We start from the raw sequence: 22,898 nt of genomic DNA, 5'->3' as shown, positions 1-22,898 counted from the left end.
TTGCGCCAGTAAGCACAGGCGTATTGCATAACTTGGAAAAAGTGAAGAGAAAAAAAAACCAAGTATTATAGGATGAAGAATAAGAACCCCACCTAGGGAATTGTTCGTCACTGATCGTGTAACATGTCCATCAACCTACATTCCGCACCAGAGTATGACCCATCCTACAAGCTGATCCAGTTGACACCAGAGTTGCTCGATATAATACAAGATCCCGCACAAAAGGAGCAGTTAAGGTTCAAGTCATTGGACGAAGACAAATCTGAGGTTGTATTGTGTTCGCATGACAAGACTTGGGTACTGAAACAGCGAAAGCATTCAAACACAGTTCTACTAATGAAAGAATTTGCTCCTGAGCAACCTATTACATTTGACGAGACGCTGTTGTTTGGGCTCTCCAAGCCGTACATGGACATCCTCGGATTTGCCAAGACCGGGTCAGAATTCGAGACTAGAGAGACGGTGGGCCAATTGAACCTGGATTCAGTACCGATATACAACGGAGAACTAGATTTCCCCGAAAGAATGACGAAGAATTTGTCCACAAAGGTTGTCACAACCCTGGAAGAACTACTAGAAAACTCCCCATGTTCTGCGCTGGAAGGTATATCAGAATGGCATAAGATTGGTGGGTCAATTAAAGATGGGGTGTTATGTATTCTTTCCCCAGATTTCCTTTTCAAAGCGTTGCACGTAATGCTGATGAGTGCAATGGCGGAGTCGCTGGATCTACAACATCTGGATGTTGATGATACACATCACGCAGTAGGGAAGGACATCGAGGATAATTTCAATCCATACACAAGAGAGATCATAGAAACAGTGCTGAATAAATTCGCCGTCCAAGAGCAGGAGGCAGAAAAGAATACGTGGCGCTTGAGAATACCGTTTATAGCCCAGTGGTACGGAATTCAAGCGCTAAGGAAATATGTGTCCGGGACAAGCATGCCAATTGATGAATTTCTCATCAAATGGAAATCTCTTTTCCCACCCTTCTTCCCCTGTGACATTGACATTGAGATGCTCCGAGGCTACCATTTCAAGCCTACCGATAAAAGTGTGCAGTATATAGCGAAAAGCACACTACCTATGAACCCCAAGGAACGATTTAAAGTTTTGTTTAGATTACAGTCACAGTGGAATTTAGAGGATATCAAGCCTCTAATAGAAGAACTGAACTCAAGAGGCATGAAAATAGACAGTTTTATTATGAGGTATGCCCGCCGTAAAAGGCTGGGTAAAAAGACCATAGTCACGAGCAGGTAGCACAAAAAACAACGACACAACCACTGCAAGCAGGACCATTCGCGATAGTAACAGTGAACAATACTCAGTTCCAACAGTACCCAATTCTAGAAGCATATATATGTATATATATATATATGTATATCTACTACAAATACCGATCGGCACCCTATTACCCGTTTCCGTGATAAGTGACCTGGACGTTTTGGATACGGTCGATGACAAATAATAAGGCCATCGCCCAGGGATATATGATGACTATCCAAGACAGCCATTTAGAATATAGACGAATAAAGTTCGCTGGTGTACTATACTTTCTATTTATATTTACGCACTAGATATTCTATAAAAGTCGCCGCATACACGATCGAACTCCTACAACTGGAAGATGCTGAAATCTACTACTGCAAGATCGATAACAAGACTATGTCAACTTTACAACGTTCCAGCCGTCGCATATAGGACTAGTTTGACAGATAAGAGGTTTTATTCTCCTCCTGCAGCAGGTGTAAAATTGGACGACAATTTTTCATTGGAGACCCACACTGATATTCAGGCTGCTGCAAAGGCACAAGCAAGTGCCCGTGCCAGTGCATCAGGGACCACTCCTGATGCTGTTGTAGCTTCTGGTAGCACCGCGATGAGTCATGCCTATCAAGAAAATACTGGATTTGGGACTCGTCCTATATATCTTGACATGCAAGCAACTACTCCAACAGACCCAAGAGTTTTGGACACCATGCTGAAGTTTTATACGGGACTTTATGGTAATCCTCATTCTAATACTCATTCTTACGGTTGGGAAACAAACACTGCTGTGGAAAATGCTAGAACGCACGTGGCCAGAATGATTAATGCCGATCCAAAGGAAATAATATTCACCTCTGGGGCGACCGAATCTAATAACATGGTTCTTAAGGGTGTTCCAAGATTTTATAAGAAAACGAAGAAACACATCATTACCACTAGGACGGAACACAAGTGTGTTTTAGAAGCTGCAAGAGCTATGATGAAGGAAGGTTTTGAAGTCACTTTTCTAAATGTGAATGATCAAGGCCTCATTGATTTGAAGGAATTGGAAAATGCCATCAGACCAGATACTTGTCTTGTCTCTGTGATGGCAGTGAATAATGAAATTGGTGTTATTCAGCCTATAAAGGAAATAGGTGCCCTTTGTAAAAAGAATAAAATCTACTTTCACACAGATGCCGCACAGGCTTATGGTAAGATTCACATGGATGTCAATGAAATGAATATAGATTTACTGTCAATTTCATCTCACAAAATTTACGGTCCAAAGGGTATTGGTGCCATCTATGTGAGAAGAAGACCAAGAGTTAGATTAGAACCGCTACTATCCGGTGGTGGCCAAGAAAGAGGTTTAAGATCAGGTACTTTAGCACCTCCACTGGTGGCGGGGTTCGGTGAAGCTGCAAGATTAATGAAGAAAGAATTTGACAACGATCAAGATCACATCAAAAGACTATCTGACAAACTAGTCAAAGGTCTATTATCTGCTGAACATACCACGTTGAATGGATCTCCAGATCATCGTTATCCGGGTTGTATTAACGTCTCTTTCGCGTATGTGGAAGGTGAATCTTTATTGATGGCATTAAGGGATATCGCATTATCTTCTGGTTCGGCTTGTACATCTGCTTCCTTAGAACCCTCTTATGTTTTACATGCATTGGGTAAGGATGATGCATTGGCTCATTCTTCCATCAGATTTGGTATTGGTAGATTTAGTACGGAAGAGGAAGTCGACTATGTCGTTAAAGCTGTTTCTGATAGAGTAAAATTCTTGAGGGAACTTTCGCCATTATGGGAAATGGTTCAAGAAGGCATTGATTTGAACTCTATCAAATGGTCGGGTCATTGAGAGTTTTTTGTTATTATATTTCTTTTTTTTTTTTAGAGCAAAACCTCCATATATAAATATGAAATCATAGTTTGATGATTTTCTAATATTCCCTCTCTCTTTGTTTTCTTTGTGAGATGCACCCTTGTTAATATTAATGTTGGTGACCAGTTCTTTTTCTTTACCGAATTAAGTCGTGAACGTCAATTTGCTTATCTGTCCTTCTTCATTCGCTTTCTTCCTCATGTCTGATAAATGTGTGTAAATCGCATATATAGTTTCGTTACTGCGCTATGAACATATTCCATTCTCTGTAATTTCGTGTCGTTTCTGTTATGAATTTCATTTATAAAGTTTATGTACAAATATCATAGAAAAAGAGATATCCTTAAGCAAGAATTTTCTTAACTTCCTTGGCAACTGCATCACCAACTTCGGTGGTACTATTAGAACCACCTAAATCGCCAGTTCTAATACCAGCATCTAAAACCTTTTTAACTGCATCCTCAATAGCTTTACCTTCCTCAGGCAAGTTTAATGACAATTTTAGCATCATTGCAGCAGACAAAATAGTAGCGATAGGGTTAACCTTATTCTTTGGTAAGTCTGGAGCTGAACCATGACATGGTTCGTATAGACCAAACGCAGTGTTTTTGTCAGGCAAAGAAGCTAAGGACGCAGATGGCAACAAACCTAAGGAACCTGGGATAACGGAGGCTTCGTCAGAGATAATATCACCAAACATATTGCTGGTAATTATAATCCCATTCAAATGAGTTGGGTTTTTGACTAGAATCATAGCAGCAGAGTCGATCAATTGATGTTGGACCTTTAACGTAGGGAATTCGTTCTTGATGGTTTCTTCTACAGTTTTTCTCCACAGTCTTGAGGAGGCCAAAACGTTAGCTTTATCCAAGGACCAAATAGGCAATGGTGGCTCATGTTGTAGGGCCATGAAAGCTGCCATTCTTGTAATCCTTTGCACTTCAGGAACGGTATATTGTTCACTGTCCCAAGCGACACCATCACCGTCGTCTTCCTTTCTCTTACCGAAGTAAATACCTCCTACTAACTCTCTCACAACAACAAAATCAGTACCTTTAGCGAATTGTGGCTTGATTGGGGATAAGTCTAATAGAGAATCGGATGCAAAGTTACATGGTCTTAGGTTGGCATACAATTGAAGTTCCTTACGAATCTTTAGTAAACCTTGTTCAGGCCTAACGCTACCGGTGCCCCATTTAGGACCACCTACTGCACCTAACAAAACGGCATCCGCCTTCTTGGAGGCTTCTAGCGCCTCATCTGGCAGTGGAACACCTGTAGCATCGATAGCTGCACCACCAATTAAATGATTCTCAAAATCGAAATTGACATCAGAACGAACTTCGGAAATGGCTTTAAGAACCTTGATAGCTTCTGCAGTAATTTCTTGACCAACATGGTCACCTGGCAAAACGACGATCTTCTTAGGGGCAGACATCAGAATAGTATATCTTTACGGTGTATATATATATATATATTATTTAGTGGGACAGAGAAAGATCAAGAAAATTTAGAAAATTTGACCATTGGCAAACATATATTGGAAGGAAACAATAGGTCTTTAAATAATATTGTCAGTTCCAAGCATTGTGATGCAAACATTCAGTCATGAGCGTTACTCTGTCTGTACTTAAAATGAAAGGCCGGTTCCGGCGCTTTCTGCTTTCCTTTTTTTTTTCACTTTTTTCAGTTGCGAACAGCTATATGCGTCAGGCGATCTTTGAACTTCACAGTAGTTTTTAAGTATTTGGGGTTTTGATCCTGCGCCATCAAACGATGGGTTAAAAAATAATGGTTGCTAAGAGATTCGAACTCTTGCATCTTACGATACCTGAGTATTCCCACAGTTAACTGCGGTCAAGATATTTCTTGAATCAGGCGCCTTAGACCGCTCGGCCAAACAACCATTTAATTGTTGAAAAAATACATAGTTTTATTTGTTGACTACCGCAGTTCTAGATTGTGTTTGCCAAGCCTATGGTTTAATGTCTCGAGTCAACGGTGGGTTTGTTGGAATGAAAATCAACTATCGTCTATCAACTAGTAGTCATACTACTAGTACATTATCATATACGGTGTTATAAGATGACATAAGTTATGAGAAGCGGTCATCGAAATAAGTGGAAGCTGAAATGCAAGGATTGATAATGTAATAGGATAATGACTGACAAATATAAAATGACAATAAAAGCATATACAGAATTATGTAGAATTACGAGTTCCATTTATTGGATTCCTATATCCTCGAGGAGAACTTCTAGTATATCTACATACCTAATATTATTACCTTTATCAACAATGGAATCCCAACAATCATCTCAAAATTCACCAATCTCTCAGGGTTGGATATTATTGGAATAAGTGATTACTACTATACACCTATTCGTATAAATTGGATTAAGTTATTGCAACTATACTGAGAGATGGGCGAATTTTGAGATGATTGTTGGGATTCCATTGTTGATAAAGGCAATAATATTAGGTATGTAGATATACTAGAAGTTCTCCTCAGGGATTTAGGAATCCATAAAAGGGAATCTGCAACTCTACACAATTCTATAAACATTATTATCATCGTTTTATATGTTGTTATTCATTGATCCTATTACATTATCAATCCTTGCATTTTAGCCTCCACTAATTTAGATGACTATTTCTCATCATTTGCGTCATCTTCTAACACCGTATATGATAATATATTAGTAACGTAAATACTAGTTAGTAGATGATAGTTGATTTATATTACAACAGATTGGACTAGGCAAATTCTAATAATAGAATTCCTGCATTAGTAAGATGAAGATATGTTAATTGTTCAGAACTTAGTATATAAAAAGATGAGTTATCATCCAAATCTTATCATCAATGCTCCGAGTTGCGTTTGAACCATTGGGTTTAATATAACCAATCAGCGTGTGTTTTATATACCACTCTTATATAATTCAAGTAATAACGACTTATTCTTAATTATTACAACTTACTAAACAACTAATTATCAACATGAAACAAGTTGAGCAACATGAGTTAAAATTCTGCCTCCATAGCTGGACTGCTCAAACGTATAAATACCTGAACAAATAGTTTAGATCGAATTTCCGCACTTCCGCCGCTCAGTATAATTTGTATATGTATATTATTATAGGATAAGTAACATTCCACAAACAACAGATATATTCTAAACAAGAATATCATTATTCACCTCTGCTTGAGTATTCTGTCGACATTTGTTTAAACAGGTATAACATCGAATCTTAAGGATGATAATCAAATAAAAACATTAGGTGTCAACATTATAGGTGTCCAACAGAGAATGGGACAGAAAAGCCATTTATTAAAACAAGGTAGTGAAAATCAAGAAAACAGCACCAAATTGTAAATACCAATTACAACAACAGTGGAAACACCAGACACATCACGAAAAATTAGATCAATACATTACAGTGAAGCTATTTCAAACAATCCTAACCTCAAGGAAAAACATGGTAGTTTTTGATTCCAATGTGAGGTAGTAGATTAGAAAGTCCTGTCAACCTGAAAATTCCTACTAATACAATATTAATACAGAAGAGATTGATATCTATAAAGCAAGAAGAGCTTGTAGAGGTGACACTCAGGCGTTAAACACTTGAAATGTAATAGCTACTGAATCATTGGATTACAATTACATTATCGTATTCTTCAATTGTTGCAAACAAGATAAATATGTTCGTGGAAACCTTGAATATCAATCACGTATTTCTATATGCTATTTTGGAGGAGAAAATATATATTCCAAACCCATATGTTGGAGGATGTGAAGTTAAACTGAAAAAAATATTTTATGGTCTTAAGCGGAGTCCTGAAGAATAGAATGATTATCTGAGACAAACATTATTTGATCGAAAAATAACACTTATACTTCAGGGACATACCAAACTGAACATAAAAACCACATGACTCTATTTTATGTTGATAAGTGCGTGATTGAACAGAGATTGGATAAAATTCATTAGCAAAATTTAAAAAGGAAATTCCAAACAAAAAACTACAAGGACATTTATAGAGAACTTTCTCGATGCATATATATCAGGAAAAGATTTGCTATACAACAAAAAAGTTGTTACAATTGGCTTTACGCTAAAAATTATTTAGAAATAAAATGAGTTACAAATACAAGGAGGAATTGAAAAAGTCTAGGAAAGGTTTAATTCCTTGTGTATTGAGTTATAAAATAGATCCCAAAAAGTATGAATTTTCGAATGTCTAGGCAGGTCCAGATAGGTGTTTTAAAACCACAACAATTATTAGGAAAAAAAAACTGACCAACATTAGGTACAAATGCTGTTATGGTATTGAGTTCGCGGTCAAAAAACTGGCTAGATTAGAAAACTACTAACATGAACAAGTATTTTATGTGATCTAAAGGATGATTCATTATTCGGTGCGATATAAAAATATTGTAAGGGACCTTGATCGAGGCAAGAATATGATCTCAATCAAGGAGTGGGCTTATAATCTGGTACGCAGCCACCTTTTTAACATATATTATAATAAAAGCAAGAATATATGTTTACCTTTTACAGGAGTTGAACTTTGTGCTCTTCGTGGACATCATGCGAACTCAGAATATAGGAGTATTCAGTGAAAGAACTAGACAAAAGAAGAATGATGGCGTTATCAGGATTACTGATTAAAAACCCCCTTCTCAAGGACTACATTTTTGTTATTAGAAACCCGAAAAGAAGTTCATTCGGACCAAGACTAGAACAATAAAAGAGAAAATAAAAAAGGAAAGTACAAAACTGCTAAATTATACTACGAAATATCGCGAATTTATAACGAAATTGGTACCAACATCGGAGTTTGAAAGATTTAAAACAGTATTGGAAAATTAAATAACATCATCAAACGCTTGGCTTCAACAAACTATCAATAATTAATTAATGAATGAACATCTGCTGAAGTACAATAGCATGTTTTCGAGAACATGCTAAAATAAGTCATTTATTATTGCGCACACTAGTGATTGTGTTAGCAGTACCAACGTTTATAATGTATCACTTTCGATGTGTGGATATGTCATTATGACTATGTCATAATAAAGGAAGTGCTAATTGAGCTGTTCTGACAATGGTGTATGCGGCAGATCTGTAATTGACCTTTAATTTAAAATTTTTATATCAGAATATAAGTCGTTACATTGCACTTATGGTAAATTGCCCGGGATTACTATTATATTGGTTATGTTTGATATGATTGCTCAGTGTTGGTTTCGTATACCTTTCTTATATAGTAAAAAAAGATTGACTTTTATAATTAATTAATACTACAATCAAACTACTAGTTATCAATAGTTGTTTTTTGAAGGGCACTGGTATATACATATGATATTTTTAATCACTACTTTGGATAGCGAGTCTTCTTTCATTTAAAATAGAATTAGCGATTAACAGTTTAGGTAATCGCAACTATTTCACCTGAAAAAAAAATAGTTCAAGAAACTAACCTTGATCTGAGTATGAAAAATAGTTGCATTACATACCCCAGAAATTTCGGGTATCTTGTTATTATATTTCTTTTGAAAAAGAAAATACCCTTCAATGATGTAACTTCTGATACATATGTTGAAATAAGAATCAACTATCGTCCATTGATTGATCAGTGTGTTACAAGTGCTTTGTCGTAATATGGCGTGCAAAAATGACATAAATCAAGAGAAATTAAAATGAAAATCAGTGGATGCTGAAACGCAAGGATTGTTGATATAATAATTAATGACAACATGTAAAACGACGAATGAAGTTATAAGTGTATTATTATAATTTTCCAACAAAACAATTCCAACAGTTATTTGAAAATTCGCTTATTCTTCATTAGAAACTACTATATATGACGATAATCTAGCGTAAATAATATTGGTCAGTGGACTATAGTTAATTATTGCACCAGTTTATTTCCCTTTTCTCGCAAAAAAAAAAAACGAGTTTGGCGGCTATTGTTTAGACCCTGATTGTGGACCCTTTTGAAAACGCCAAGAACATACGCAAAGGGGGTTTCTCTCTCATTTCCGTAAAGACCACAAAAAAAAATCCTATATAGTATTCCATTGCAGGATTAATGGTAATATATTGACTCATCGATGTTGTATTCGGTATTTTCTCGATAATATGCTAGAAGAAAATAAAAGGCTTCTGAGCACCAATACCTTTACACACGTGGTATTTTATTAAAGACAAAAGTGAATTACGCAAAGTTCAAGTTTTCAAAATGACCCTAACTGATGACAAAGAATTGTCCAGTTCAGCGGTTATGTCTGACTTGACTTTTTTTGATTTAGAGTCCAACCACTCAGACGACTCCATTCATTTGCTTTGCGAAAAATATACCCACAAATTACCCATCAAAAGTAAAACACAAATCACATTCAGATTAACTCCAACAGAACAGAATTTCTACAAGCAAAGTACTTTACATGCCTCTTTAACTCTCAAGCAACGACTTGTTTTATTTACTCGACAGATGAAGGGTGCCTGGGCGAAGGTACAAAGCTGCAGGCCAAATAAATACTTCAAAATGGCTTTTATTCTAGCGATCTTGATCCCATTAGCCGTTTGGATTTTTTATATTGATTTTCATTTGCGTTAACTATAACAACTGTTCCTGCTGGATTTTTTCTCTCAACTATTTATTAATGATATTGTAACTAGAAACTATATATGGAGCAAGAGCGGCCCATAATTTCTCTATCCGTAGTATCAAAAATCAACGCAGTGGTTCACGTTGTTAGGATATTTATGTTGGAATAGAAATTATCCTTTCTTCACCAGCTAGTGCCCTTGCTACTGTTGGAACAGGATTCACCTATTATCTATTAAATGATACCAGTATGGTATCATATACGGTAAAAGAAGATGACATAAATAATTAGATACAGTCATCTATTTCAGTGGAAGCTGGAACACAAGTATTGAAATGTGATAGAATAATGAATAACAACGTATAAAAGAAGAGAATAAATAAGTACACTATTTTATAGAACTATCGATTCCCTTTTGTGGATTCCTATTGAGGAATGGGTGAGATAATTGTTGGGATTCCATTGTTGATAAAGGCAATAATATTAGGTATGTAGATATACTAGAAGTTCTCCTCGAGGATATAGGAATCCAATAAATGGAACTCATAATTCTACATAATTCTGTATATACTTTTTGTTGGAATGAAAATCAACTATCGTCTATCAACTAGTAGTCATACTACTAGTACATTATCATATACGGTGTTAGAAGATGACGCAAATGATGAGATATAGTCATCTAAATTAGTGGAAGCTGAAACGCAAGGATTGATAATGTAATAGGATAAATGAATAACAACATATAAAACGATGATAATAATGTTTATAGAATTGTGTAGAATTGCAGATTCCCTTTTATGGATTCCTAAATCCCTGAGGAGAACTTCTAGTATATCTACATACCTAATATTATTGCCTTTATCAACAATGGAATCCCAACAATCATCTCAAAATTCACCCATTTCTCAAAGAACGTATAGTTGCAATAACTTAATCCAATTTATACGAATAAGTGTATAGTAGTGATCACTTATTCCAACATAATCACTTATTCCAACAAAGTTACTTCCCAAAGATAGTATATTAGGATTGTCAAGACACTACAGTATTAGCCATAATACAAGAAAATCATTCAGTTAATATCCGATATAGTGTAACGGCTATCACATCACGCTTTCACCGTGGAGACCGGGGTTCGACTCCCCGTATCGGAGTATAATTTTTTTGGGATAAAAATCCGAAGTTCACAGAACTTGAAATTTTGTAATTAGTTCCGAATGTGATTTCAAAATATTTGTGACTTCAAATAGTTACATATGCACATATATTAATTCTATAACAGTGTTATATTTCATTGTCCATTCTTGAATTGATCAATCTTTCTCTTTTCTTTTCACTCGTCCAAAACACCTTCTTTCTGTAGTATAATTTGTATTTCCGTGGCAAATTTTGTCAAGGTTTTAGTTGAGCCCGTCTTCTTATTGAATTTAATTAAACTCCGACCGCTTCCATTTGGTAAGATTACTATTTCAAAAAGTGTGGATCTTAAAGATAAAATACCGTCATTTACCAACTTCCCTGATATAATCATATCAGCAGTGTTGATCCCCAAATTTTTTAATCCGTACTGCTTCCAGCCTTCTAGTAATTTGTGTAAGCCCTCATATAGTCTTTTCTCCGATATTTTGGCACGTACATCAAGTTCTAAAATCTTACCCTTTGACAACTTTTTCAAAAAGGAGCCGTGTGAGGATTCTCTTACTATATTGGAGATGTCACCCTTATAGCTATCCGCTTTACCGTCATGGTTTGATAATATGGTATCGCTTTTGTCATGTTTAATCTCCTTTTGCGCCTCATTCTCTGTAGTTTTATCTGATTCGCTGATGTTGATAGTAACACTTGGTAACGATTCCCTGGAAGATTCTCTTTGATATATGCCCAACCCACTCGCATTTTTTCTTTGGAAAGAACTCAAAGATGGCAATTTCACTACCGGTTTAGGCTCTGTACTTTTTGACGCCGGAGATTGGGTGGAATGTGCATCATTAATGTCATATCCTTGTGGTGAATCGACGCATTCGGGGACGTCGTACAATATATTATTATTATTCATTCCATTACTATCATTGCTATCATCTTGGTCATGTTGGCTGTTTTTCTGCTCAGTAACTTCTTCAATTACATCAACTAATTCACTCTTACTTGCATTATCAGTGCTTCCTTGCGGAGGAGAGTCAGGTTCTTCATTTTTTGAAATTTGATTCAGGTCTTCAAGTGACTCTTTTAAAGAATACAAAGATAAGACTGACCGCCGATTATTAGCAGTGGTAAAATGTTTAGATTTTCTGGTGAAATGGGGGACTTCGACATCGGATATTTTGCGAATTTCTACTTGATCATTATACATCAGTGGCGTCGTTGAAATTTTAGGTGATACTTCAATAGACGCCAATTGATTGTTGTCTTGGGAGATCCCCTCTCTAACGTTCAGCAAGGATCCCAAAAATTCCGATTTTCGTATGGTTTCTATTATTTTCATTTCAGTATCCTGCAACAAAGCTGTTTTTTCCTTTATGCTGTGAGGAATTGCCCCAGTCACAGGCGTTAAACCGGGATCCAGTCTCGAAATAGGCCTAGTATATGAGGAGAGTTGATAACGGTTGGTAAGTAAGGTATCTATATCTTGAAGTAGTTCTTTTTGCGAAAATTCATAGTTCATCAAAGGAGATGAGACTTTGTTATTGATTTTCTTCAATTCTCTCATTCCGTCAGAAACTTCGAATCCAACATCTTTTTCGTCGCTGATCGGAGCATTTTTTGATACCTGCCTCTTGGCTTCTTGCACTTTTTTTTGAAGTTCAGCTTTTTCTCTTTTTGCTAGTTCAAATTTTTCAGGCTCAAATATTTCATCAATCAGTGTAGCAAAGTTAGAACTTGTTCGTTTCGTATCTTTATCTATGTATTCCCAATCATCATCATCTATCAGGTTAGTATAGTTTGATAGTAAGTTTGTCGTGAGTGAGCCTCTCCCTAGATTGGGCATATAAGATAGTCTTTTGCTTGATCTCTTGGAATTTCTCTTTAATTTCAAGGAGCTATCTGGCACTTGTAAAGTATTCCCTGGTACTGCGCTAGAGATGGAGATTCTTTTGCTGCTCCTTAATGGTATTGGAGAACAGTCGGTCGAATTGGAAGACAATATAAAGGATGACCTCTTCCTGCTAGAGGGGAAGTTTTTGGAATGCCCTCTGGATGCATGTTTGCGTGGCGCAGAATCTAAACTCTGATGGTTAAATGCCGATGATGATGATGATGATAGTGTGCTGACCCTTTTACTTTTTTTGGTTTTATTTATCTTGCTACGGCTCCTTTTATTTGTTTCCTTCATTGATTCGAGCTTGAAACGGTACAGTAAAGCGTATAGAGTTTTTTCTGTATTAGTTCCGTTATCTTGCAGTTTTTTCATGATTTCCTCAGCGGGTCTACCATGCCACAGTATTACTAGGTTTTGTAGAATTGAATCATCGATTGTGACACTGGTATGATTGTCAGCGTCGGCTAGTGGATATAGATAGGTGTTTTCACGGGGTAAGTCTTTGATACTCTTTGAATCCTTGATGGTTTGATATTTTTTCAACAAAGGATGACTCAATATGTCTCTTATCTTTATTCTTTGCGTGGGATCTACAACGAGAATCCTTCTGATTAGATCTTGTGCGTCTCCAGAAATTTCAGCATTATTGGGCATTTCAAATTGGCCCTTTTGTACTTTCAACAACAAATCTCTAACGTTACCGTTTTCTTCATCAAAGGGCAATCTGCCCGTTAAAAGGGCAAAGAGAATTACACCACACGACCAAACATCGCTGGCGAACCCCTCATATGGTAGGCCCGATACGATCTCAGGTGCGGCATAATGAGGAGAGCCACAAGAAGTTTCTAGCATACCTGCATCTGTTTGCAAAGCTGCCATACCAAAATCTGCAATTTTAATATTATAGGAATTATCCAGCAAAAGGTTTTCCGGCTTTAAATCTCGATGGACTATGCCTAGCGCATGGCAATATGAAATGGCTATAATTATCTGTTTGAAGCATTTAATGGCCTCACGCTCGGGCAAGGGACCGCGGTCCACAAGCAAGTTAAACAGTTCTCCCTTTTCCGCATATTCCAGGATAAGATACAGATTGTTGTCCGTTTCCCAAACATCATAAAGACTCAGGACGTTTGGGTGGCTCAGCAGCTTCATGATAACAATTTCACGCTCGATGTTGAAAGGTAAAACCGAATCGTTGTTACCGTGGCTTCCTTCCGATTTGAAAATGGACTTGGGAATTACCTTGACGGCCGTCTTTTGGCCTGTGCGTTCGTGTCGTGCAAGTTGGACCTTACCGGTGCTACCAAAACCCAGTGTTTCGCCAAGCTTCCATGGACCTATAATATTCAAGGGTTTAGTGATGCGATAAGTTTCCATATTCGCTACAGCCATCCTGCAGTTTTTCTGAGGGTTTACGTTAGCACTATTACCAAGTCCATGCATGTCTATTGTATACTACTTTACACTCTACTTTTTACTTTCTTTTCTACAGAGAGCCCTTTCTTTTCCTTAGTATTTTGGGTTACGCGTTTTTTTTACACAACACACGAAAAAGCGAAATAGATATTTCCCCAACAGGAAACCCTACCACCATCCATTGTCACCGCCCGAATAGCTTCATTTTTTGTCTTCTCTCTCAAGACTGCAAAATAAGAAATCGATGAAAAGAACTCTCACCGAAGTTACCTATAGCATGATAATCAAAACTTCTCTACAATAACAGTAGCACTTAAAACGTTCTAAGACTCAATATTACTCACACAGTGGTTTCTTTTCATTTTTTAAGATAATGTGTCTTTTGAGTATGCCCACAAAATTCTCCATGAATGATCATTCACGGCTCTGAATGATACATACTCAAAAGAACAATCATCTTATGAAACTAGATTCGCCCCCTTTTATATCTCGGCGCCTCGATCTCCGCGGCTAAACTCATTATCACTTCGGCGGCTAAAAACGGGTCCGCCCCATTAACCCCGCACCCGTACCTCCCACGGCATTTTTTACGGTTTCTTTTTTTCGACCGACACGATAGAGAAGAAGAATAAAATGTAAGCAGTTTTTTTGATGCCGCTTAGTCACAGGAGCCGGCGGCGCCGTCTATGCGGCATCGATCTGCTTCAAGAAGCTGCATCTTTGCCGTTAGATAGCACTCCAGTGGCACCATTGCTTTAGTTAAGTGTGTAATGGTGCCATAAATAGGCTGCTTCTGCCAAGTAGCCAACTCTTGATTTCCCCGTGGCAAGTTGGTTGCTGCTCCTTCGTCGTAGTTGCACCGTTCTTATACTGGTGCTGCAATGCTCTTTTCTTCTCCTTTTCTCTTGGTGTTTTTAGTGCCTTCTGTCCATCTCTCCCCAGCTCGGCAGTAGTTATCTCTAGCACTGGATCGCCAATCCAGTGCTGATAAGATGGTTGAGATACATAGGATAGGTCGGCATTAGGTGTGATTTGCGCTATCTTTCCCCCGTCCGCTAACAAGACATTAGCATTTAATCAGTTTCTTTTCTTCCATTCCGTAGTATACTTCCGTGTTTTATATAAATATATAAGTGATTTTCGTTATTGTTGTTTGTTCACAACCGTGAGAGAGAAAATGATTACTTGGAAGTTTTGATGGACAAGCACGCTAAGAGAGACAAGAAAGCTTCGCACAATGTCGTCGTCGAAATCTCCATACGAACTAAAAGACTTGAAAAATAGCTCCACTGAAATACACGCCACGGAGCAAGATAATGAAGTTGAGTATTTTGAAACTGACTCCAATGATCCTTCATCTTCGCAACCTCCTTTAGGTTACGAGCAGCATAACACCTCTGCATTGCGTAGGTTTTTCGATTCTTTCAAAAAAGCAGACCAAAGTGCGGAGGAAAGAGTAGAGACAGCGCAAATGAATGACCTTGCATCTGCTATCTCTCCTTCTTCCAGACAACGTCAAGAATTGGAAAAGAATGAAAGTTCAGACAATATAGGTGCTCGCACAGGTAATAAGTCAGACTCGCTGAAGAAAACCATTCAGCCTAGACATGTTCTGATGATTGCGCTAGGTACGGGTATCGGTACGGGGTTGCTAGTTGGTAACGGTACTGCGCTAGTTCATGCGGGCCCTGCTGGGCTGCTTATTGGTTACGGTATCATGGGATCTATCCTGTACTGTATTATTCAGGCGTGTGGTGAAATGGCCCTAGTGTACAGTAACTTGACAGGAGGTTACAATGCGTACCCGAGTTTCCTCGTGGATGATGGATTCGGGTTCGCTGTTGCTTGGGTTTACTGTTTGCAATGGTTGTGTGTGTGTCCTCTGGAATTGGTGACTGCATCCATGACTATCAAGTACTGGACCACATCAGTGAATCCGGATGTGTTCGTCATTATCTTCTATGTTCTGGTAATCACTATTAATATTTTCGGTGCTCGTGGTTACGCAGAAGCTGAGTTTTTTTTCAATTGTTGCAAGATTTTGATGATGACCGGGTTTTTTATTCTTGGTATTATTATCGATGTTGGTGGTGCTGGTAATGATGGTTTTATTGGTGGTAAATACTGGCACGATCCGGGCGCCTTTAACGGTAAACACTCCATTGACAGATTTAAAGGGGTTGTTGCAACGTTAGTGACCGCTGCCTTCGCCTTTGGTGGTTCGGAGTTTATTGCTATTACCACTGCAGAGCAAGCTAACCCAAGAAAGGCCGTCCCAGGTGCAGCCAAGCAAATGATTTACAGAATCCTGTTCCTATTTCTGGCTACCATCATTCTGCTAGGTTTCTTGGTGCCATACAACTCAAACCAATTATTGGGCTCCAGCGGTGGTGGTACTAAGGCTTCACCATATGTTATTGCCGTTGCATCGCACGGTGTCCGAGTCGTCCCACATTTCATCAATGCCGTTATCTTACTATCTGTTTTATCCATGGCCAACTCCTCCTTCTACTCCAGTGCCCGTATATTGTTAACTTTATCCGAACAAGGCTATGCCCCCAGAGTTTTTACTTACATTGACAAAGCTGGTAGACCATTGATTGCCATGGGTGTTTCCGCATTGTTTGGCGTTATCGCCTTTTGCGCAGCTTCGCCTAAGGAAGACCAAGTTTTTACTTGGTTATTAGCTATTTCCGGTTTATCTCAACTTTTTACATGGACTGCTATTTGTTTGTCCCATATTAGGTTTAGAAGAGCTATGAAGGTTCAAGGTAGATCCCTGGGTGAATTGGGCTTCAGATCCCAAACTGGTGTTTGGGGGTCAACTTATGCTTGCATTATGATGATATTGATCCTTATTGGCCAATTTTGGGTCGCCATCGCCCCCATTGGTGAAGGTAAGCTGGATGCTCAAGCCTTTTTCGAAAACTACTTGGCAATGCCAATCTTGATTGCACTATACGTCGGTTATAAAATATGGAAAAAGGATTGGAAGCTGTTCATTAGGGCTGATAAGATTGACTTGATCTCGCATAGACAAATCTTTGATGAAGAATTAATCAAGCAAGAAGACGAAGAATTTAGGGAACGTTTGAAAAATGGTCCTTGCTGGAAAAGGGTCGTTGCTTTCTGGTGTTAAAAAGCATTTACTTTCGTATTTATTCTTTTTTATATATTTGCTTTATGATAATAGCATGATAGACGATTTTCATTGAACGTGTTTTTTTATGGGACGAACATCAAGAGGAATCTTTTGGCATTTAGGGATTTTAAGATCTAGACTGAAATTTGCTCTCTTTCTAAATTATAATGAATGAGAATAGCGGAAGAATCCAGCTTAGTTCAGTTTACTTCTTCAACATTTATTTTCATGTAGCGATATGAACGAATGCAAAAGTTGATTATTAATCAATGGGTCAACCCTCTTTAAAACAATTGTTCAGTTTATATGTTCTATTATGCGCGTTTTCTCGCAAGACAACGAATGATGAAAAAACCCATAAAATATCTTGCAGATATGACACGTAATAATACCTGAGTAGACAACGATATATGGATGGAGATTAATTTCCTTCAAAATGTGATGTAAGTTGGTAGTTAGATCGTACTATTAGTTAAGGATAAAAGAAGATCACCATATTCTTATGCGAAAAGTATCGTAAACATACACGATTAGATGTCTTGGATATGCTGAAGATTACAGTAATTGCACGATTTAGTGTAATTGACACTGTGACGGTCCGAATTTTTGTATATAACTTCTTAATTAGCTGCTCTATTAAAACTTCTTTTACTTTTCCCTTGCCCCACTACAGATGCAATGCGTATAAGCTTTGGGATTGGTACGATATTAGTTTTTGCAAATAATTATTAACTCCCCGTTTTAACATGAGGCCTAAATGTACCATTAAGATCAAAAATTTTGATCGAATAATAATATACATATATGAATCTCCTAACTTTCAAAATTGGTTACATCCTAACGATGTGCTGGCCTGTCCTATCTTTCTATATATAATACAAACTATTGTTTGTTTTACTTTAATGAGACTTTCAAGCTAAAGAAGCCTTTTTAGAGGAAAATATTAACTTCGCAAACACTAAATAAATATAAATACAAAATAAAAAATAAAAAAAATGGTAGTAAACACCATTTATCCTCAACCCAAAGGAACAATCTACGAGAAAAATACATGCTAATATTCATATAAAATCGTACCACAAACAAGCTGCACGTTTTATCACATTACCAGAAACTTCACAACAAACAAGCTTGAAGACATTGGGGTCTATTATTACTCAGTAGAACTTATTCCTCCTCCTTTTTCCAATGACAAGTAATGGTGCAGATGCAAGAGATTTCTAGCTTAGTAATCAAATTTTACCTTGGTGTCATACGTTCGTTTAATTGTTCTTACTAATCATAAATAGAAAAATCGGACTGTGGCGCATTACGTGAAAATTACGTAAATAAAACACCCTGGAAAGCTCGAGCTTTCTAGGCTAAAGTCTTGGCGTTTTAGAACTGAGTCGAACCGCAATATATATAAGGACACGATGCTAAGTAAATTGGATGTGAAATTTTGCAACCATTTCATGAAATAACATTTCCATTTCATGAATAACATATCCATATCAATAAATTAATATCATGTCTGCTGTTGGAACTTATTTGAAAACTTTAACTGCCCGTCGTACTATTTACGATTTAAAACCAGAGTTACCTGGTGAGATTACTGTCAAAGACATACAATCCGTCGTCCAAACCATCATCAAGGAAACACCTACGGCTTTCAATTCCCAGCCAAACCGTGCCATTATCTTAACTGGGAATACTCATAAACAGGTATGGGACCAAGTGACTAACGCTATTGAAAGTAGCGACGGTCAAAAGAGACCTGCTTCGGCAAGAGATGAGGCCTTTGGTTCTGTGATCTTCTTCACCGATGATACGGTTACCGAAAAGCTAAAGGCTGACTTTCCAGCTTACGCAGCTGCATTTCCAAGCTTCGCAGATCACGCATCTGGTGCTGCTCAAATCAATTCGTGGGTGGCATTAGAGGCCATGGGCTTGGGTGGACACCTACAGCACTACAACGGTTACATAAAAGCCGCCATTCCAAGCAAGATCCCAAATTCTTGGACAGTACAAGCTCAATTGGTCTTCGGTACTCCTGCCGCTGCCCCAGGTGAAAAGACCTACATCAAGAACGATGTTGAAATCTTTAATTAAAGAGTGGTATATATTACAAAGATTAACTATAGAATAAATGTGAATGTTAAATATTATGATTCTTTTCTTTTTTTCCTTTCTTTTTCATTTTTGTCAATCGTATTCTTGAAGACAGTCACCAGGTACAATACCTCTATCCTCATTAAGGTATCTTTTATCATCAACACTGACATGAACACGACCGTTGGGCACATTGCACTTCTCTACCAGACACCATCCATCAGTATGTGTAGCTAGAATTTTAACTTTTTCTCCCAAAGTGATGCTGATTTCGTCAGTCAATCTAGGTTCATAATCTTGTATAACTGTGTAGGTCTTCCCCAGCTGGACACTCGCTTCTTCATTGGACTTAGAATTCGGAGTGAGTGGTAATGGTTTGGAACATGACAGATACTGCAACTGTTGGTACATTTTACTTTGTCTTCTCTTTTTTCTTTTTTTGTGTGGTTTTTTTGATGCTGTGGGTATTATCAATTCGTGTTTCTCAATTTTACTATTGCTATCGTGGCCATCACTGAAGTTAGTGTCCAGGTTTTGTTGTATAGTGGTACCGTAAATCACTGAATTAGGTCTCGCCATAACTAGATCGATATTACTGTTGCGATAAGATGTGACTTGTGAATCTGGTGTTGTATTACCCAAGTCATTTACACTTTCATTTGCCCGCAGAGTAGTATTACTGTACTCTAAAATGGGTGACCGCTCATCTGGCAGTATATCTGACTCATTAAAGTAACCTTTGCTTATTCTGGAAAGTATTTTCATTTGCTTTAGTTGTGGGGCAGCAGTTGGCGTCTTTAAGGATGACTTTGATAAGGCGTAATCCTTGAAGTATGTAGAACCCCTCAAGAACCATCTGGATAGTGGAGATTCATAGTTCCATTTCTCGCCTGTTTTCAATGAAGGCTTATTTGATAAAGCAGCTTTTTGAGAAGGTAGATCATTATACGAGGGCATCTTGGATTCAATATGGACAATATTCGGTGGTTTAGTATACAAAAATGTGTCCACAAATTTCTCTTCCTCCATTTCATTGACTTTGGGATCTAGTGATATGTTTTGGTTCGACCAAACATATGGGTTTTTAACCGTTTTCTTGGGTGTCAGTATGTGTTGCGGCACTATAGGCTTGGAGATTTTGTATTGTATTTTCGAAGACATGTTATCCCCAGATGTCCATTGAGTGTCGTTATACTTCTCAATGTCACGACCAGAATAAGAGTCTTCATGCTCTGATTTACTCAACCCGAATAGGCGTGAAAACCAATTGGTACGACGACCACGCTCTTCCTCACTTGCGGTCGTGGCTGACATAGGTGGATTTGAGATTGACATCGAATTTCTTTTGAGGTAAAAAAAACACAAAAGTACCAGTAATCCAAAACAGAATATTCCGATGGGCAACCCAATCGAAAGGCCAATTGTGCCTGCTGAAGAGGACTTCGGCTGAGCTGCAACATTTGAAAATAATAGGTTTGATGGGACAGAGTGTAGAGATGTTGCTACTGTCGTTACTGTTGTTGCAGCCGTAGAAAGGCCAGTTTGTGAAGATATAGAACTTGATCCTGAACTAGAAGACTTCCTGATTACCGTTGTCAACACAGTCGTTGTCGTCTGCATTATTGTTGCTACCATTTTGATTTTCAGAATAAAACTTGATCACTTGTGCCCAGTTTTTAGAAGGAAAAAGATAAAGGTTCCATAATTATATATTAAGAACTAACTCTGACCACACAAGGCTATCCTTGCAATGATGTTTAAATAAAATTTTTGCTATGGACCCGCTATTTGTTTCAAATTACTGACGTTTCATGTTCGTTTCATCGTGGCACTGAAGTGAGACAACGCGAGAATTGACAGTGAAGTTATGACAATACCTACACCAAGAAAAGCAATCTGCAAAGATATAAGGGTCTATATAGCAGGTCATAGAAATATACACTGAAACAATGCTTGTCTTCAAGCCTGACAGATAAAAGAAGAAAGTTATATGTAGACAAAAAGTATATAGACGTAGAGCACAAAAAAGTAAACTGAATCATTCATTCAATAACGGTTTTGGTTGCCATTGTTGTTCTGTTGAGAAAAGTTACCAGAGAAGTTGAAGGATTCATGTCCATTGGAGTTCTGGTTTCCACTGTGTTGTGGTGTACCATACTCATTAGATTGCTGTTGGACACTATGTTGTGGTCTGCCATACTCATTAGCCTGTTGTTGACCACCGTAACTCGAGTTTGAATTCGAGTTATTACCTAAATAGGAACTTGCCATGGAAGCCAATGCTGAGAATGAACCAGAATGACCTTGTTGCTGCTGTTGACCTTGTTGTTGGTATTGGTGGTTTTGACCTTGTTGCTGGTATTGTTGTTGACTGGATTGGTTCTGTCCACCACCTAAATAAGATTGAGCCATGGAGGCCAACGAAGAAAAAGTACCACCAGATTGTCCCTGCTGTTGTTGTTGTTGTTGGTGATTACCGTTTCCACCTTGATACTGTTGATTATTGTAGCCTTGATTGTTTTGGTAGCCTGAATTCTGATCATTATTCTGGTAGGATTGGCTATATCCTTGCTGTCCACTATTGGAGTTCTGATTATTATTGGAGTGCATAAAAGAACTTGCCATGGAAGCCAATGCCCCAAAGGATGGCCCACCGGACCCTTGATTTTGACCTTGTTGGCTATTGGTGTTGGAATTCATGAAAGATGAAGCCAACGATGCCAAAGCAGTAAACGAACCTTGACCTTGACCTTGACCTTGACCTTGATTTTGATTTTGATTATTGTTACCTGACTTGAAAAATTGAGAAGCTAAAGCAGCCAGGCCGGAAGCACCCATACTTTGACTCCCACTACCAGAACCACTCAGCATTGACATGACAGTTCCCACGTCAAACCCTCTATTAGAAGAATCTTTGTTTGATGAGTGCGTCATCACAGTGGCCAACAAAGCCAGTTTACCCAACTGTGTCTGGGAAGAACCCTTAGAGTCTGCCATTAAAGTGTTCAAAAAGGACGAACCACCACCAGCAGCACGATCTTGCGATGCATCATTGCCACCACTACGATTATCCATGACGTACCCAGCAATCTTTTGAATCAATGATTCAATAGTTGACATTTGTTGGTTATTGGGATTCGATTGAGCAGCAGATGTCAATTTTGCAACAGCTTCTGCATGATTTCCCTGGGAGAAATGAGACTCAGCCTCCGAAATTAACTTATCAGTATCCATTTTTGACCTTTGTTTTATGTTGATATGATTTATACTTGTCCTTTTAGTGGGCTTTCTCCTTTCATTATTTTATCGTGTGAGCATCTTCTAATGAGTTGCGGAAAATGTGATTTTTCAAAAGGGCAGTTAATCAAGACGCCAAAAACGTTTGAATAGGGCAGGCACCAAAGAGCAGGTATAGGAGGCGCTGAGCTGTTGTAGCTGGCTT

At 37.9% G+C, this 22,898-nt stretch overlaps 8 protein-coding genes and 2 non-coding genes across 10 annotated transcripts; 5 read left to right on the top strand and 5 right to left on the bottom strand.

Annotated features, from left to right (window-relative positions):
- Positions 1 to 123: 123 nt before the first annotated feature.
- DCC1 (Dcc1p) lies at positions 124 to 1,266 on the top strand (the record flags this gene model as incomplete). The annotated part of the gene is made up of 1 exon (XM_056226108.1): positions 124 to 1,266. The coding sequence occupies one exon, from the start codon at positions 124 to 126 to the stop codon at positions 1,264 to 1,266; it is 1,143 nt and encodes a 380-aa protein (XP_056080690.1).
- Positions 1,267 to 1,633: 367 nt separating this feature from the next.
- NFS1 (cysteine desulfurase) lies at positions 1,634 to 3,127 on the top strand (the record flags this gene model as incomplete). Its single annotated transcript, XM_056226097.1, has 1 exon — positions 1,634 to 3,127. One exon carries the CDS (start codon positions 1,634 to 1,636, stop codon positions 3,125 to 3,127), a length of 1,494 nt encoding a protein of 497 aa, XP_056080689.1.
- A 367-nt stretch (positions 3,128 to 3,494) lies between these two features.
- LEU2 (3-isopropylmalate dehydrogenase) lies at positions 3,495 to 4,589 on the bottom strand (the record flags this gene model as incomplete). The annotated part of the gene is made up of 1 exon (XM_056226086.1): positions 3,495 to 4,589. One exon carries the CDS (start codon positions 4,587 to 4,589, stop codon positions 3,495 to 3,497), a length of 1,095 nt encoding a protein of 364 aa, XP_056080688.1.
- Positions 4,590 to 4,943: 354 nt separating this feature from the next.
- Positions 4,944 to 5,057, bottom strand: Smki_3.trna2L. Its single transcript has 2 exons — positions 5,020 to 5,057; positions 4,944 to 4,987 (listed from the first exon to the last, which is right to left on the bottom strand). It is a non-coding gene; the product is annotated as a tRNA-Leu (tRNA).
- Positions 5,058 to 10,849: 5,792 nt separating this feature from the next.
- On the top strand, positions 10,850 to 10,921 carry Smki_3.trna1E. Its single transcript has one exon. It is a non-coding gene; the product is annotated as a tRNA-Glu (tRNA).
- A 179-nt stretch (positions 10,922 to 11,100) lies between these two features.
- Positions 11,101 to 14,250, bottom strand: KCC4 (serine/threonine protein kinase; the record flags this gene model as incomplete). The annotated part of the gene is made up of 1 exon (XM_056226075.1): positions 11,101 to 14,250. The coding sequence occupies one exon, from the start codon at positions 14,248 to 14,250 to the stop codon at positions 11,101 to 11,103; it is 3,150 nt and encodes a 1,049-aa protein (XP_056080687.1).
- A 1,210-nt stretch (positions 14,251 to 15,460) lies between these two features.
- On the top strand, positions 15,461 to 17,362 carry AGP1 (amino acid transporter AGP1; the record flags this gene model as incomplete). The annotated part of the gene is made up of 1 exon (XM_056226064.1): positions 15,461 to 17,362. One exon carries the CDS (start codon positions 15,461 to 15,463, stop codon positions 17,360 to 17,362), a length of 1,902 nt encoding a protein of 633 aa, XP_056080686.1.
- Positions 17,363 to 18,874: 1,512 nt separating this feature from the next.
- On the top strand, positions 18,875 to 19,456 carry SMKI03G0410 (nitroreductase family protein; the record flags this gene model as incomplete). The annotated part of the gene is made up of 1 exon (XM_056226053.1): positions 18,875 to 19,456. One exon carries the CDS (start codon positions 18,875 to 18,877, stop codon positions 19,454 to 19,456), a length of 582 nt encoding a protein of 193 aa, XP_056080685.1.
- Positions 19,457 to 19,549: 93 nt separating this feature from the next.
- FUS1 (Fus1p) lies at positions 19,550 to 21,076 on the bottom strand (the record flags this gene model as incomplete). Its single annotated transcript, XM_056226042.1, has 1 exon — positions 19,550 to 21,076. One exon carries the CDS (start codon positions 21,074 to 21,076, stop codon positions 19,550 to 19,552), a length of 1,527 nt encoding a protein of 508 aa, XP_056080684.1.
- A 426-nt stretch (positions 21,077 to 21,502) lies between these two features.
- On the bottom strand, positions 21,503 to 22,690 carry RNQ1 (prion domain-containing protein RNQ1; the record flags this gene model as incomplete). The annotated part of the gene is made up of 1 exon (XM_056226031.1): positions 21,503 to 22,690. One exon carries the CDS (start codon positions 22,688 to 22,690, stop codon positions 21,503 to 21,505), a length of 1,188 nt encoding a protein of 395 aa, XP_056080683.1.
- Between the last annotated feature and the right edge of the window lie 208 nt (positions 22,691 to 22,898).

Source organism: Saccharomyces mikatae (assembly GCF_947241705.1).
Source record: "Saccharomyces mikatae IFO 1815 strain IFO1815 genome assembly, chromosome: 3".
Lineage (NCBI taxonomy): Eukaryota > Fungi > Ascomycota > Saccharomycetes > Saccharomycetales > Saccharomycetaceae > Saccharomyces > Saccharomyces mikatae.
The sequence above is the reverse complement of the archived record's forward strand: the minus strand, read 5'-3'. Positions and strand labels throughout refer to the sequence as shown.